The following is a 16,668-nucleotide window of genomic DNA, read 5'->3' on the forward strand; positions in this document are numbered from 1 at the left end:
CGGCGGGTGCGGAGAGGGGGAGCCCGGCCAAGGAATGTGACATATCAGAGGCAGCTGCCACTTCGGGAGAGGGGGCAGAGGGAGCGCAGCTCGCCCGGGGGCCGCGCGGGACGGGACGGGCGAGGGGGGGGACGCCACGGCCCCAGAACCGGGAGGGCTCGGCCGGCAGCCGGCACCGGCGGGGACTCGCACCCAGGCCGGCGGAGGAGCAGGTGCCAAGGCGCGGGGCGGGCTCGGGGTGGCCGCGGGGCATGGGGTGTGGGTGCCGCGCCGCGCCGGGTGCTCGGTGAGTGGCGGCTTGGCCAGCGGCAACACGAGCCCCCACCTAAAAATAGCCCCTCGCTTGCCCACGGTGCTGCGACCTTCGGGGCTGCGGCTGGCTGGGGGGGAGGCACCGAACCGGACGGCACCTGGAGTGGGGGGCACCCTTGGCAGGCGCCCAGCACCCCCAGGCCGCAGGCAGGGGACGAAGAGGGGCACGGCTCGGGGCGGCGGGGGTCAGGGGCACAGGCAGCGGAGCGGTGGACCATGCACCGAGCGCAGGCACGCAGCGGCATGAGCAGGGCCAGCGGGGACCCTCGGGCGGCCCCGCCGAGCCCCGGCATCCCCCCGAAACGCGCCAAGGTCACATCAGAGCCGAGGGCACCCGAGGAGGGCCCGGCTCGCTTGGCAGCACCGGCTTTTGTGCGGAAGCTGAAGAACGCGGCCATCGGCACCGGCTGCGACATCCGGCTGCGGGTGGTGGCCGTGGGCAACCCTCGGCCCAGCCTCCGCTGGTACCGAAACGAGGAGCTGCTGGCCCCGCGCGAGGAGGAGTATGGCACCCTCTGGATCCGGGACAGCAAGAAGGAAGATGCCGGTGTGTACACCTGCATTGCCGAGAACGAGCGGGGAGAGGCCATGACCAGCGCCGTGCTGGCCATCATTGACATGGAAGGTAAGGTCGGCTGGCACGGCCACGGGCGCGGGTTTGCCGAGGCTGGTGGCAGTGCTTTGCAGCCTCTCGCCGCGGTGCGTGCCCAGGGCCAGGCTTTGCCCTGGCTGCAGGCTGGGGTGCCCGGTGCCGGCAGCAGCCCAGTGGCTCTCCAGCCTGGAACGAGCATGTGGCTGCAGCGCTGGCTGCCAGGCCAGGCAGGGTGCCAGGGCCGGGCATGGAGGTGTTGGAAGCATGTGATGCTCAGCCTGCTCGGGGCAGGAGGAGAGAGAGAGACGCGGCTATGGTGTGTGGCACCGGGGCTGCCACCCTCTGCAGCCACCAACCCCGTCCCCTGGTAGCCCCAGGTGCCCCCACACAAGCCACCCCCCGGGCACCGTGGCATCACCATCACTGCTGTACCAGGCTCTGGGGCTGCACTGGGAGAACTGGGGAGGGGGAGGAGCCTGACACTGCAGTGGGCGGGGCCAAAAAGTGGGTGGAGCCTGCACCCCCGCAGTGGGCGGGGCCTGGTGGTTAATTAGCGGGGGTGGAAACTGCTTTTGCTGGCCCCCAGAGCCTCATGGCTGCCCCTCTGCTTACCTACCCGGATGTGACGAGCAGGGGGTGCTCCTCTGCTCCACGGGGTGCAGGTGGGCCCTTGCATGGGTGGGCCCCATCCTGCACAGGAGCCATGGCAGCTTTGGGGCTCAGCCCCCTCTGCCCCAGGATGGAGCCACCATCCCTGGGGTTTTGCAGCCCCAGGGTGTCGGTGTCAGGGAGTATGTGGTGCTGGCCGGTGGCACCGCTCCGGGATGCGAGCTCTGCCACAGGTGTGGGGACAAGTGAGGGCAGAGAGCGAGGGGGACGGTGCTGAGCCCCGAGGTGGCGGGGAAGGAGTTGCAGCTGGGGCTTTGCAGCACGGGAGGGGTTGCTGGAGATGCTGCACCTTGCAGGGGGGACTGGGTGGCAGTGGTGGGGGTGGGGGGGCAGCAGGAGCCTTCGCAGCGCTGTAGGGAGCACTGGAGGAAGAGGAGGAGTTGCTCTGGGTGAGCGGAGGATGTGTGTGGAGGATGGAGGAAGGTGTTGCTGCCCATGGGTCTGGTGAGGGGACAAGGAGAGGAGCAGAGAAGTGCACGGGAGGGGTCCTGCCCCGCAGTGGGTCTCTGTGGGGTTATTGTGCATCGTGCCTTTGGGAACCATGGTGCTGTGCGTACAGGGAGAGTGAGAGACGTGCAGTGCCCCATGGGGCAGGAGCGGCCTGTCTCAGGGTGGGGGGAGCTGGCGGGAAGGGGTTCACCCTGTTCTCACACTCCGGCTGCACCTCTCCACGGCCCCCCTGCTTCTGCCCAGCGGCAATGCCTGATTTCCCCAGGTGCCCGTTCTCGTTGTGCTGACGCACGCATCCCTGCTCCCAATTCCCAGCCGCCGGGCCCTCACCGCCGCCTTTCTGGAGCAGCTGAGGGAGGGACAGGAGCAGGCAGGATTGCCTAAGGCGTGGGGTGAATGTCACCCTGCCTCGGGTGCTCCTCCCAGCAGGCACTGCCATTGAGTAAAAAGCCACCCAGAAAGGCAGCCCTGGGGCAGGGATGCCTCCGGAGCCACGGGGCACAGGGCTGGGTAAGGAGCCACAGCAAACCCCAGCGTGGCTTTGCCTCTGCCCCAGGGCAGAATGGTCTCTGTGGTGTGCCATGGCATCGACCAGGGAGCCCTGTGTGCCTGCTGGGTGCTGGTGTGGAGTTGATGGGGTGTGGTGGGGGGGGGTCCAGCCCTGTCACCTGGCCCCATTGCAGGGTGCTGGCACCCTGCACGTTGTTTCCCCCGAGGCCATTTTCTCCGTGCCGGCAGCCAAGTGGTGAGACGGGTCACTGTGTGAAATGGAGGAGCCATGCCACCGCTCTGCGCCCGCCTGCCCTGACACCCTGCCAGGCCGGGTGCCACGGCTCACCAGCCTCCAGCACGGAGGCCCCGGCTGCTCGGGGGCTCCTCACACCCCCTGCTGAGAACCTGCTCTCTGAGGACTGTGGAAGTCCCGCTGGTGGCTGTGTCATCCCCGTGGCAGGCAGGGACACCCCGTCCTTGTTCTCTGTGGAGCCCTCTAATCCAGGTCATCAGCCAGCTGAATGGGCAAGGGGGATGTCAGCAAGGTCCCTGGGCAGGACAAGCTCTTTCTCTGGGCTCGGGGTTCTGGCACCCCATTTCTGGAGGTACTGATGTGCCCTTGCTCCGTTTCCCTCTGCCAGGTCATGGTCTCTGGTGGGCACAGGGCTCTGTCCTCCACCCTCCCTTCCCAGCACCCAGGCCAGGCTGCAGCTCTCCGTGGGGCTGACACTGGCTCTCCCCAAGGTGGCTCAGGTCACTGCTGGTGGGGTGGGGGGGCTCCGTGCTGCCCAGCTCCATGCTCAGTCCCAGCAGCTCCTCCTGCACCAGCTCAGCATTCCCCCTTGCTCACACAAGCCCGATTTAGCTCCTCTAATCCCTTGCCCTGAATCTGTCGCTCCACCCCACTAATGATTTTCTCCTGCTCTTCTCCCAGGTCCCCCGAGTGCGTCAGTGCCTGGTATGGGGAGGAGGGAGTGCTCGTGTGGGGCTGGCCAGGCAGGTGGACGCAGGGGCTCCCGGGGGCACACCACCCCCACTATGTCCTACCATCCCCACCGTGTTCCACTGCTCTGTCCCTCTCCTGGTGCAGGTTCTCCAGCTGCATGGGTGCAGGTAGGGTGCGTTGTCCCCTTCACATTGGCACCAGAGGGGTGCAGGGGCTTCCCAGGTCCACGCAGGGACCCTCCAGACCCTTGTCCCTACTGTGGCTCCATTGTCCCCAGGCTCACTAAAGCCTGTATCACCTCTCAGCTGCATCTGCTGAATTTTTTCCCCACAAACCGGATTAAATCACCTCTTAAGAACCTGAGCTAATCTCCTTTTAGAGCCCAGCCCTCCTCGCCGTGCCAACGCTGCCTGATCCTCCCCGCTGGGGCTGCCTCTAGTTTCAAGGTTGGATGTGTCCGTCTTGGGCTCCCAGAGCAGCGTCTTGCTCCCCTTGCCTCCACCTGCACTCAGCAATCAAACCTCCTTGGAACCTTTCATCTGCCCAGGGAACAGCCTGCACCCGCCTGGATTTGGGGGCAGGGAAGGGGACAGGAGCTCCCTGTGCATGGTGGCCCTGCGTGGCCCCTTCCCATCCAGCCCGGAGTTACGGTGGGGCAGTGTGGGTGTGCTTTTGGGGCCGGTGGTGTGCGACGATGGCAATGGCACCCTGTTGGGGACGGCTGCGCTGACAGTGTCCCTGGTGGCTCAGCACCTCTGCCCATTTATCTCGGTGCCTAATTTTAGTCCTTTAGTTTGCAGTGCCATGCCCATGTTTAGTGCCAACTGCCCCTTCCCTCTGGAGCCCCTGCCAGCCCTGCTTAGGGACTGAACAAACCTAAAGCCACTTTTTGCCATTTCCTCCCTCCTGTGCTACTCTTGGGGCTGCCTCAGTTTCCCCTTGCAGTCCCCAGCTGTCACGCCCCACCTCCCTGCCAGTCCCCTGAGCCCCAGGGCACAGCAGCATCTCAGAGGAGCCAGGGATGCAGCAAGGCAACCAGCCCAGGTTGCCATGCCCCACTGTGGGGTCGGCACTGTGCCAGGGCAGGCTCTGCAGAGCTGCTTGGCCAGTGCCACCCAGGCGCTGGTCCCAGCTGGTGCAAGGACAGGTCCCCTGGGTGATGCCCACAGCCAGCAGGGCTGGTGGGTGGACTGGCAGTGCAGCCACGCACCATGGAGCTGTGCCCATTCCCTTGCCCCAGGGGTGGCACTGGGGCCAGCCTGCGGGCAGATGCTGGCCACTCAGGCTCCCAGCTCTGTCCCCAGCCACCTGGGCGGGGGGCTGGCGTGGTGGCCACGCATGCCGGGCTCCCCGTCCCGGGTCTCTGCAGACCAGGAGGGCTGCTCGCCGGTGAGCAGAGCGGTGGGTGCAGCTGTCCAGTCAGTCACCTCCACCCCTGCCCTCTCGCCCGCTGCCGGGGGGTTATTTTTGCTGAGGAATGTGCCGTCCCCTGGGATTCTGGCGGGCTGCAGGGCTTGTGTTACAGCCGAGAGGCCGAGACCCGGGCCCGCGGGTGGGTAAATATAGCACCGGCCGCTCGGGGCTTGCGTGATGGGGCGACAGCCTCTTCCTCCTCCTGGGCTGCCCAGTGCTCCACGCTCCCCTCCTGCCTCCCCACACCAGGTTGCTGGCGTGTCCCCTGGGATACTAGCTGCTTCTTACCCTGCTGCCTGCACTCCTGCCTGCTTCCCACCCTCTGCATGCAGCCCCCCTGAGCCCCAGAGAGGGGGGATGCCGGGAGCGGGGCTGGCAGGGCAGGGACAAAATGCCTCCTGCCATCCTGCTCCATGTCCAGGCACCCCAAGCCAAGGTCACATGGCTGTCCTGCGTCCCCGTGTCCTCTGCCTGCAATGGGCACCCTGTGTTCGGGCATCCTTCTGGTGGCAGCGAGTGGAGGTGATGCTAGGGGGACACCCAGGATGTCCCTAACTCTCGGGAGAGGGGTCACAGCAGAGCGTTGCTCTTCCCCAGGGGCAGAAAGCTGCTGCAATGCTGCCCTGTCCCATGACGAGGGCCATCCCGCTGCATTTATTTCCCCCTGGGGACAGGGCTGGGGATGGTCCCCCACCTCCCCAGGCTCCCAGTACATCTCCACCTCCAGCAGACCATCCCCAGAAGCTTTGGGAGGTGCAAACACATGAAAGATTCATGCCCAGGCCTCCTCCAACCCGAGATGGCTGCATGCACCCGCCACCCTCAGTTATTCCAGCACTGAGACAAGGGGGCTGATGGCCGGGGCCGGGTGGCCAGTGCCCAGACAATGCTGTGGCACAGGGGCAGGGTCCATGCAGAGCTGCCAGGGAGACCCAGTAAGGCCTGAGGAGCTGTGGTTCTTTCTGCAGAGCGTGATTAATCCTGCATTTTGGGCGTTTGCTGTCTGCTTTGCTGGGGGCCAGTGTGTGTCTGGCAGGTGAAGCTGGAGACAGATGGCAATGGGACCACCTGCCCCAGCTCTGCCCATTGACCGTGCCATGGCCACACTGTGCCCTGTCTCCTGCCCTGCAGAGGAGCAGGGCAGTGCCAGGGTTGTGTCTGGGGCTAGGGCAGGGCAGAGGGACCACCCTGGCTGCAGGCTGCTGTCACCTCCCACCAGACACCTTCTGTGCCCTTGTGGAGGGATTTGCTGGTGTTGCTGCCTCTGGAAAGGACTTTTGGGTCCCGCAGCAAGCACAGCCCCTCAGAGGTGACCCAGCTGCTCCCAGGGGTGCAGCATCTCTGGGGCAGCCCAGAGTCACTCCTGGGGCTTTTGCTGAGGGATGGCCAAGCGGCAGAGGTGCAATGGCAGGGAAAGGCTGTGTGCCCGGCCAGCTGGTAGCAGGCATGGCACTCAGAGATACCCAAATGACTGTGTTTTGGCTGGGCATGTGTGGTCCCTCCCTGAGCCCAACCCTGGGGCTGTCCCTGCAGGTGCTGTGGTGGTAGCATCCTTGCCCTGGCACCACCATGTGCCAAGCCCAGCCTCAGTGCACCTTCCCGGCATCCCTGACCAGGCTTTTATCCCACTTGACCGTAAAAAAAGGTGGCACAGCCTGTGCAGGTCTGTGGCAGGATCACAGGTGTCCACAGATGAGGTGAGAAGCCTGGCAGGGAGACCCTCATCCAGGGTTCTCATCCAGGTGAGAACACCTGGCAGGGAGACCCTGGGGGCACGGACCCTGGTAGACATGAGCCCCACAGCCCACCCCTTTGCCCAGCCCTGGCTTGGGGGTGCCCATCTCTGTCCCCACCCAGGGGTGGAGGTCCCAGCAGAATCTTCTGGCTCTGACAGGAGATTCCTTTAATGCCAGCTCTGGCATTCGTGGGACTTGCCTGACGTGCAGGGTCTCCACGGAAACCCCGCAGCATCACTCGAATTGTGGGACTGTCAGAAATGTTGTATAAACAGCTCCTTTTGTACTGGGTAATTTGCAAGTTATTATGGAGCCATGAAAAGCCTCACGTTGGGAGTCATGGGCTGGGAGGGGAAGCGGAGAAAAGCTCCTGGAGCTGCCAAAGCGTCATGGGGTTCGTGATGCCTGTGTGCAGCTCTGCGTGGGGCAACCGGCTCCCCAGGGGACAGGTGAGCAGCATGGGGACAAGCGCTGGGTGGGGAGGCCTCCAGCAGCGTCCCCACGGATGCTCTGCAGTGGGAGAGGGCAGCACAGACAGCTGGTGGGGCTGGGACCTTGGCAGCTTCTCTGGGAGGCTGGAAAGGGGGCTGGTGGGTGCTGTGGGGCTCAATGGCTTGAGGGTGAGGTGGGGCAGGGGGACGGGCACAGCAGCAGGAAAGGCCCCACTGAGGCTGTGGGGTTGGGTCTGCTCCTCTGGCTTATTTGCAGTGTGACCCAGAGAATAGGGACAGGCTGGCAGGGCTGGGGACACTTGGCTGGCGCAGGTGTGCTGAGGTTGTGCCAGCATCCCCAGAGCACTGATGGGGCTTAATGGCTCTGGCCAGCCTCACCAGGGACCCCCACTCACAGCTTCTGCCCACACCCCAGGAGCCCCATCGCAGCTCAGGCACCCAGTCCTGACCTGAGCTGGGCCGTGGGTCTTCACCCCATCCCCAGGATGAGGGGAGATCTTGTGTGTGTCCTGCAACACGGACAGGGACAACAGCCCACCTCCCCTGGGTCATGGCTGTGTCCCCATCAGCCACAAAGCAGTCATGCTAGGGCTGAGCAGTCCAGCCCTGCCACCCTGCCAGGGTCCTGATGCACCTGGGGGGCAGGGTGCAAGGTCTGTTTTAGGGGGCTGGGGGCCTGGGGCTGGAGGCTGTGTGGTTTGTAAGGGGAGGCTGTGTGGTTTGTAAGGGGTCTTGTGCCGTGGCGTGGGCAGTGCCAGGGGTGTTGCTGTGAAGGATTTGCGCCCATATTAGCCCTTGTTCGTGTGGAGGTGGGTCAGCAGTGCCGGGACCCACACCCACGCCTCGGTGAGGGCACCTTTCTGCATTGCTGGTGGCTGGAGGATGCGGGGGACTGAGCCTGGGTCTTGGCTGGGCAGTGCCATGGCACAGTGTGCTGCTGTGTGCAGGGTTGTGGCAGCTGTGGCGGTGGAGATGCCCTGTTTGGGGGCAACTTTGGGGGCAGCGCGTGGAGGGCAGTTTCGTGCAGCGCTGGCGTGGCGTGGCGTGTCATTCTTGTTCCCGTCGGGGTGCGTGTGGGAGCCACAACAGTGGGTTGTGCCCCACGGTGCTGAGCACGGGAGAGGAGAGCCCCTGCCCCAGGCAGTGGGGCAGGACGGACCCATGGCAAGGGACAGTGGAGGAGCCACATCGCCGGGCGGAGGGCTCGGACCCCTGGGTGCGGCGGAGCTGAAGCCGGTGGGGGGGAGGACGTGTGCCCCCGCCTTGTGGCTGCCCTCGCCCCCCGCCACCTGTGCCCTGCCTGTCCCCCGCCGCTGTCACTGTGTGCCAGGGCTGGCGGGGAGGCGGAGGCGGAGGCAGGCGGGGGAAGGATGGAGGGAGGAGCACTCCAGTGATGCTTCATGCTCACAGCTCCAGCCCTCCCGAGAGCCCAACCTGGCGAGCCCCTTCCTCTCCCTCCGCCGTCCCCGGCTGCCGGCGGTGGAGGATGCTCGGAGCATCGCTTGCCCCCCCGGCGTGCTGACAGCGGGGACCCCGCCGGGAGCGGGCTGGCGTCCTGCCGGGCCTGAGCCGGTGTGACCGGGCCAGCGGGGCTCTGCAGAAGCATGAAGAAGATCTGGGTGAAGAAGCGTTTCCAGGTAAGGGCTCCGCGCTGCCGCGCCGGCGGGTACCGGGAGGAGGGGGCAGTGATGGGGAGCGGGAGCGCATCAGGATGGGGCTGGGGATGAGGATGGGGATGGGGAGGTCCCTCCGGCCCTGCTGCTGCCAGCCGGGGCTCCCCAGGGCTTCGCCCATCGACAGCTCCATCCCTGCTTGCAGAGCTGCCAGCCGCCTGCCTGTCCTCGCCAGCCCGGGCAGGATGGGCAGAGGGCAGGTGCTGGGCACCGCCTGTGCCATCAGCGGGGTTGGGACCCTCTCCTGGGGGCTTCCCCCTACACCACCCCCTTCCCTCTCTGCTCTCTGGAGCCGGGGAGGCAAATGGATGCTGCTTCATGGCTCCCCCCGGCCCCGCTGCCGGTGGTCACGGAGCTGGAGACGAGGCTTTGCATGCGTCATCCCCTCCGCGTCAGGAGCATGCCTGGCACAGGCAAGGCTCCTCCGTGGGCCCCACCGCACGCTCCGCCGCCCAGCAAGGAACAAGGACGTCACTTGGCCTCGGCGGGGGGGTTGGAGGATGGGGGGCATCCTTCCAGGAAGCCCCCCGCCCCCGGCTCCCCTGGGATGCTCAAGGCCTCCCCGCTGTCACCCTGCCTGGTGGCCCAGCAGGGGCTGGGGAGGGGCTGTTGCCTGCAGCCTCTTCCCAGGGGTGCAGGATGTGCCAGGGGGACACAGGTCCCCAGGGATGCTGGGAGCCAGGTGGGGGGGTGCCTCCGGGGGCAGGGTGGATGGCGCTGCCTGGCTGCCCCACCTGTCCTTGGGGGAAACAAGCCCAGGGGCTTGCCTGTGTGGTGGGACAGGGTCCTGCTGTGCTGGCTGAGCTTGGGGGGTCTTGGCACACCCACAGCGGCTGTCCCTGCACACCCGGCAAGCCACCCACTGCCTCCCCACCTCACCCCATCCCTGCTTCCTGTCTTCCTTGCACCAGTGGCACCAGTGCCATGAGGTGCTGGGCTCCACATGCCAGGTGGTGGCAGGCTGCATGGCTTGTGCTCCATGGCGCCAGGACCCCTTTTTTTCCCCCTGATTCCCTTTGGCCCCATGGCCATGGCTAGGGAAGCCTTGTGCTAGGGCCAGGGCAGGACCCCAGCCTGGGCAGGGGAGGTCTGTGGCTGGCATTGGGGTAGGAGGCAGCACTGGGTCTCACCTGGCTTCCCTGTGGGGCAGGGCTGAAGGTGGGTGCTGATCCCAGCCAGCCCTTCTCCCCACTCCGGGCTGGGTGTGCACAGAGCGGGCTCATGGGGCTCCCCAACCCCTTTTCCCAGGGTGCAAATGAAATCCAGGCAGGGAGCACACCTCCCACTCTCCAGCTGGCCCCTTTGCCCAGAGCCCAGCCCCACACTGAGCCCCAAGCTGCTCCTGCCCCCTTTCCACATCCTTGCTTGGGGGTGACTCCGTATCACCCAGCACTCACCCCCTGCCAAGCTGTGGGTGGGTGCTGCACCCTAGGGGGGTCCAGGCTGCAGGGTGCCCTAATCCCACAGCGACCTGTTGAGGGGCAGAGGGGAGGGGGTTCAGCCACCCCATAGCTCTGGGCAGTGGGGCCCAACCCAGGCCTGCTGGGTGCAGTCACCATGTTTGATGGGGAGCTGATGGCGCCAGTCCCTGGGGAAGCCACAAGAGCACCCGATAATGGCACTCAATTGCATTTTCATTTTTTAATGGGGGAATTATCCGCCGATGGTGCAGTTTATCACTCATCTATCTTTCCCTGGCCTGGAAGACGGGCTGCCAGCCAGAACCAGCAGAGTCAGCCGAGGAGGGGAGGTGAAGCCTGGCTCAGCCTGAATACAAATGTGTCTCGTGCAGCCGCTGCCCTCTGGCCAGCACCGCAGGCAGGCGGGGGGCTGGTGGGAGACCCCAGCCACTGCCCACGAGCAGTTGCTCCCGCTGCAGTGGCGGCAGCTTTGGAGCATGTGAAACGAGCCTGTTGCCCTTCCAAGGGCAATTAACTGCTGGCCATGCTTGGCTGGCTCTCGCCGGGGGCTGGCTCTCTCCAGGGGCTGTCCATCTCATCCCTGGGGGGCTGGCTGTCCCTGACCCTGCTTGGGAGCTGTGGGGAGGCAGGAGGGGCTGGCAGAGCTAAGGGTTTCAAGAAAGCTGGGTGGCCACCCCTGGGCTCCACGCCTGGGAGGCAGGGCACAGGGCACCAGTGTCCCGGGGAGACCCCGTCACCCAGACTGGCTGGGAAGGATGCTCAGCCCTGGCAGCCTTACCCTGCCTGTCTGCACGCCGCATCCCCGCTCCTGCCTGCCTGGGAGATCACCCCATCCCTCTGCTTCTCTGGGAGAGGCCATCAGTGCTCACCGGACCTGGCAGTCGGGTCCCTCCCTGGGCCAGTCCCTCCCTTGGCAAGCGGGTGCCGGGCTCTGGGCTACGGCACAGAGGGCAGCCGAGCTGGCAGGGAGCTCCCGGCGCCTCCGCCCCGTGCTCGGCTCCTGCCCGCCTGCCCAGACGGCGTGGGCGAGCGTGGCCCCCACACCGCCAGCCCCGCTCAGACGGGCCGGTCCCATGCCGCTTGTGCCAGGCAGCCTCCCTCGCAGCTGGCACGGCCTCCGCCGGGGATGGGGGATGCTGTCCCCGCGCTGGGCCCATGCCCATGGCCGTGTCTGGGCCAGCGCCTGGAAGACGCTTTGCTGGCCCAGTCCCCAATGCTGGCGTGGGCGGTGGCTTTGAAAGGGCTGCGGAGCATTTGGGCACCCGCCTGGGCAAAGACCTTGCTGCAGGCAGTGCTGGCCACAGGCGGTGGTGCTGGGGTAGCCATGATGCCCAGGGCTGTCACCCCTCAGGCAAGGGCAGTGGCGCAGGGTTGGGTGCACAGTGTCACCCCCCGGGCATGGGCAGCAGCACGGGCCTGGGATTCACAGTGTCACCCCCCAGGCATGGGCAGTGGCACAGGGCTGGGGTTCACAGTGTCACCCCCCAGGCATGGCCAGCAGTGCAGTGTTGGGGCTCACAGTGTCACCCCCAGCATGGGCAGTGGCACAGGGGTGAGGTTTCACAGTGTCACCCCCCAGGCATGGCCAGCAGTGCAGGGTTGGGGTTCAAAGTGTCACCCCCAGCATGGGCAGTGGCGCAGGGGTGCCATCACCCAGGGGAGTGCGCGCGTGTGTGTGTATGCACACATGTGCACACAGGTGCGTGTGAGCGTGTGTGTGCACGGCTGGGCATGTGCTGCACGTGCCCACCCACCTACACCCGCCCACGGCTGTGAGCGCGGGGGTGTGTGCCTGTGGGTACCGAGTAGGTGTCTGCCTGTGGGTACCCCGTGGGCACGCAGCCGGGGGCGTGTGTCTGCCTGTGCGTGCAAGCGGTGCCGGGTGTGCCCTGCCAGCGGGAGGGTGTGAGCAGCACCACGTGTGCTGTCAGTGTGTGTGTGTGTGTGTGAGCGGCTGTGGGTGTGAGCGGTGCCGCGTGTGCCGCTGTGCGGTGCGAGTGTGCCGTGCCAGCACTCTGAGTGTGTGTGTGTGTGTGTGTGAGCGTGCGGGTGGCACCCTGCCGTGGGTAACGCTCTCTTCTCTTTTCCTTTGCAGAAGACCGGCCACTCGCGGCGCTTCGGGCGCTTCACGCATGGTGCGTTGAGTTACCAGTACCCGGCTCCCCCCGCCCCACAAAGCGTGCCGGGGTGGGGACTGGCATCACTGCCATGCCGGGGTGTGGGGGGGGACAGCGAGCAGAGGCTGGGCATGGTTGGGCTGCAGCTCGCCAACCCCAAAACAGGGTCCTGGTCAGCTGGGGGGGTCCCAGTGTCCCCCATAAGCCCAGGTGTCTCCTGGTCCCACAGCTGCGGTTCCTCAGAGGGGAGCCCAAATTGGTGGCAGCGGATGGGGCAGCTGGTGGTGTGCCAGGCTGTGGAGGGGCAGTGCATGGGGTTGGGGGGGAGCAGTGTGGCCCCCCCGCCCCGAGCCGTGGCATGCAGAAGAGGGGAGCGGTGGCGAGGCAGGGGACACTTTCCTTGCCACAAGGGTCTGTTGTGGCAGGGGGGAAAGGCTGTCTCTCCCTGGCTGCACAGGGTCGTCTTTACTGGGACAAGACATCAGGGTGGCACTGACCTGACCTGGCCTGATGGGGAGGCTCTCACTGATGCCCTACCCTGAGCATCCTCTGCTTTGAAAACCAGGGCCATGCTGTGGGGCATGGCTGTATCCTGCAGTGGTTGCCACTGGTGGGGTAGAGGGATGAACAGAGAGGGGGTGCTTGCACATGGACACATGTGTCTGTGTGCCCCAGCACCCCCGTGAGTGGGGCTGTGGGGGTCTCACCCCAAGCTGTGGTGCCCTGCAGAGCACAGGGATATGCAGATGCTGCAGTGATGGGGCAGGAGTTCCAGATGGGGACAGGAGGCAGCTGTCCTGCCGGGCAGGATGTGGCTGTGGCACAGGGAGGGGACGGTGCCGAGCACTGTGCAGGTGGCACAGTCTGTGTGTGAGGAGGGTCTGTGCAGTGAACATGGGTGCAAAGCGGTGTGCAGTGAACGTGGGTGCAGAGTGGAGATGTGGTGGGGAAGTCTTGGGGAACCAGACCTGTTTCCACACCCCGTGGGCACCTGGCTCCTGTCATGAGGCCAGGCAGGGCATGGAGTGCTCCTTGTGGGGTCCTGAGATGGGTAAACACCCAGTGTTGCCCCGTACCTGGACCTGAAGCCTGGTACAGGGTGCCAGGCTCTCTGAGCCAGCATGGCACACCCAGGCGCTGGCCCCTGTAGGTCCCTGCCCCATGGCAGAATGGGGAGATGCTGGGGACAAGGTCCCTCCCCGCTGCCCCCCGCGTCTCTGCAGGCCGGGCCGATAACCGGGTGTTGATGTCTCTCTCTCTCTTGCTGCCCCTATGGAAGCGAAGTTTTCCGCTCCTGCAGGAAACAAAGCTACGGTAGGAAGACCCCTGCCCGATGCCAGTCCCGCTCCCAGAGCGGGTCCTGTGCCCCAGCCTGCCGCCCTGTCCCATTGCCACTGCTGTCCCCCTGCCCTTCCTCCTCCTCATCATGCTGCCTCTGCCAGCTGCATTCCCACCATTGGCACAGTCTTCCTTCCTCCCATCATCTGACACTGCTCCTGCCTGCTTTGCCTGCCCTTCCCCACTCTGCTGGCCTTCCCCACCCCTGGTCCTGCCTTTCCCTGCTGGCAGCTTGTCCTTGCAGGTCACAGTCATGCCCCCTTGCCCTGGCGTTGCCTCCTCCTGGAGCTGTCCAGGCACTGCTCTCCTGCCCCTGGAGCCGGTGGGTCTGCAAGGGGCAGCGCCAGCCTGGTCTGCTGTCCCCATGTCCCCTCACCCCCTGCTCTTCCCTCCCCCTTCCCCTCCTCCTCCTCCCTCCCACCAGACTCCGAGACGGGCGAGGATGAGCCCAGCGACCCCCAGGTGACGCAGCGCAGTGAGCTCCAGGATGAGACGGCCTTCAGCACCCCCACGGGTGAGCAGGGGTGCCATGGGTGACCTGGCTGGCACTGACCCCAGCACCGGCCGCTGGGCACGGCCACCCCGCAAGGGGCTAGGCTGGCCCAGCTTTGGGGGTCTCCAGGGGGTGGGGGAGCGGTGGTCCACCCATGTCCACGTGGGACACCCGTGGTGGCTCAGCCCTCTCTGAGCAGGGTGCTGAGCTTGTCCACATAGGCACCCGGTGTTGGCTCACCCCTCTCCTTCCAGGTGGGTCCGACACCCTCGTGGACGCCTCCATGAACACGACGCCGACCTCGGTGTTGGCCCTGTCGCAGGCGGAGGAGCGCTCCAGCTGGTCGGGCAGCCAGCAGACCGTGGTGGAGAAGGAGACGGACGCCAGTCTCTCCGCACGGGGACCCTACCTCCGCCCCACTGCCTGGCAGCAGCCGCAGGGAACCCCAAGGCAAGCAAACACGCCGGCCCCGCGCGGCGCCGAGGTCCGGCACCTGGGCGTGGAGCCGCTGGTGCGGGCATCACGGGCTAATCTGGTGGGCACGAGCTGGGGGTCGGAGGATAGCCTTTCGGTGGCCAGCGACCCCTACGGCAGCGCCTTCAGCCTGTACCGAGGACGGGCGCTCTCGCTCCACGTGTAAGTAGCCGGGGGAAGCGCGCGGAGGGGACATCGTGCTGGGGCCATCTCCTGCCAACCCCCGCAGCCATCTCCTCCCCTCCGCCCGGGCTTTCTTTGCCTTCCCCATGCCTGGATGAGGAACGGGGGCTCTGAGCAGTAGGCAGCCTGTCCCTGGAGAGGAGGTGGGAGCATCCTGGGCCAGGACGGGTACAGGTCCTTGGGTGAAGTGGGAGGAGGTGGAGTGGGGCTGTGTCCAGGTTGGGGCTGGGGGTAACCCCTGGGCTGCTTCATGAGCTGTGCCGTGTGTGTGTGTGTCCCCATCCTGCCCAGCCATGGGGGCTCTGCACAGCCCGAGGTGTGGGGACCTGGGGCTGCACGCAGCCTGGGACAAGGCTCCACCACCCGCAGTCCCCACCACACAGGGGTGGCAGCAGGGGCCAGGGATGTGCTGCCTCCCCAGGACCTACTGATGCGCTCAGAGCCCCTGTCCCTCCCCGTCTCCTTCAGTGCCCATCCCCGCAGGCCTGCTCCTTCGACCTCCATCCGCCACCCTTTTTTTTTTCAAGGCTGCTTGTTCCACCAGAACCTCATCTCCACCTTATGATTTCTGCACCGCAATCGCCAATTCCCCTGGGGGCAGTGGGGTGGGGGGATGTGCCCACAGCAGTGGGATGGCTTCTAGCCTTGGGGACCCCCTGCGCCTTGTGGCAGAGCTGGCCTGTGCCATGCTGACCTGGCACACCCGGACAGCCCAGCAAACTGGGGCACCCCCCAGGCCCTGGTCCTGTCTGCATGGTGGCCCTGGGAAGGGGGCTCACTGGGTGTCCCAGCATCACCCCGCTGTCACACATGGGTAGCCCTGGACAAGGGGACACCGCTGTGTCACAGCAGCTCAGGACACTCACCCGACCCAGCCAGCTCCTGGTGGTCTCAGGGTGGCTGGATTTACTCGTTGGGGCCCCTCGAGACTCCTTGGTCTCCAAGATGTCCTGGCCACCTGCCCTTCTTGTCATGCCCCACTGGGCACTGTGGTGTGGGCTGGGAGCGGGGATGCAGCCAGGAGGTGAGGGCAGGCTCTGAACTGCGCTCCTCTGTCTGTCCCCTTGCAGCAGCATCCCCCAGGGGGGCTACCGGAGAGATGAACCTCACAGCGGCCCTGTCTCTCCAAAGCCCGGTGCCGAGCCCCCGAGGTCACCCGCTGTCCTGCCACTGACTGCCAAGCCACCCATCGTCCGCTCGCCATCTCCTCGTGCCGGCCAGTGCCTGCTGACGCCCGCCGGCGCCACGTCCCAGCCTGCCACCCGTGGCTCTGGCGTCCCCTCCTTCACGCCCGTTACCCCCCGCAAGAAGTCCTCGGTGCCGGCTGAGTACCAGGACACCGTCCCTGAGGAGTACGAGGAGAAGATCAAGAAGCCCAAGTCCTCGGGGTACTCCCAGGGCAGCACGCAAGAGTCCCGTCCCCAGACGCCCATGAGTGACACCTCCGGCCGCATCTCCGTCCGGGCGTCCCCCAAGCTGGTGCGTGCCGGCTCCAGGATTTTGGAGAGGTTGCAGTACTTCGAGGAGCGGCGGAGGAGCCTGGAGCAGGCGGACACACACCCCTGCCTGCCCCTGCGCAAGACGCGCTCCTTCGACCAGCCCGGCTCCGGCTCACGCCGTGCCGGCACGCCGGGGGGCTCCCGGGAGGACGTGCGGGAAGGTGGCCACTGGGAACCGGGCAGCACGGCGGCGTCCCGGCGCTTGGCCTTCCGGCAGAAAGCCGCCTCCTTCGACGAGCGGGGCAAGTTCGCCGGCCGTGTCTACGCCATCGAGCACAAGTTTGCGGAGGAGCTGACCCGCATCAAGCGGACGGTCTCCAAGCAGCAGCTGCGGCGCTCCCAGGAGCTCTGCAAAGCCGGGCTGCCCCCGGCACCCTCGCCCCCGGTGGCTGGAGAGCCCACCACCCC

At 66.2% G+C, this 16,668-nt stretch overlaps 1 protein-coding gene across 1 annotated transcript in view; it reads left to right on the forward strand.

Moving 5' to 3' along the window:
* Positions 1-230: 230 nt before the first annotated feature.
* Positions 231-16,668, forward strand: part of SPEG (SPEG complex locus) — a 38,582-nt gene continuing 22,144 nt past the window's right edge. The window contains exons 1-8 of the mRNA XM_014954125.1: positions 231-937; positions 4,702-4,850; positions 8,588-8,699; positions 12,252-12,291; positions 13,553-13,587; positions 14,036-14,125; positions 14,359-14,740; positions 15,832-16,666. Coding sequence (XP_014809611.1) covers positions 529-937; positions 4,702-4,850; positions 8,588-8,699; positions 12,252-12,291; positions 13,553-13,587; positions 14,036-14,125; positions 14,359-14,740; positions 15,832-16,666 — 2,052 coding nt within the window. The 5' untranslated portion in view covers positions 231-528. The remainder of the gene's footprint in view (positions 938-4,701; positions 4,851-8,587; positions 8,700-12,251; positions 12,292-13,552; positions 13,588-14,035; positions 14,126-14,358; positions 14,741-15,831; positions 16,667-16,668) is intronic.

Source organism: Calidris pugnax, unplaced genomic scaffold (assembly GCF_001431845.1).
Source record: "Calidris pugnax isolate Ruff unplaced genomic scaffold, ASM143184v1 scaffold103, whole genome shotgun sequence".
NCBI classification, from domain to species: Eukaryota; Metazoa; Chordata; class Aves; order Charadriiformes; family Scolopacidae; genus Calidris; species Calidris pugnax.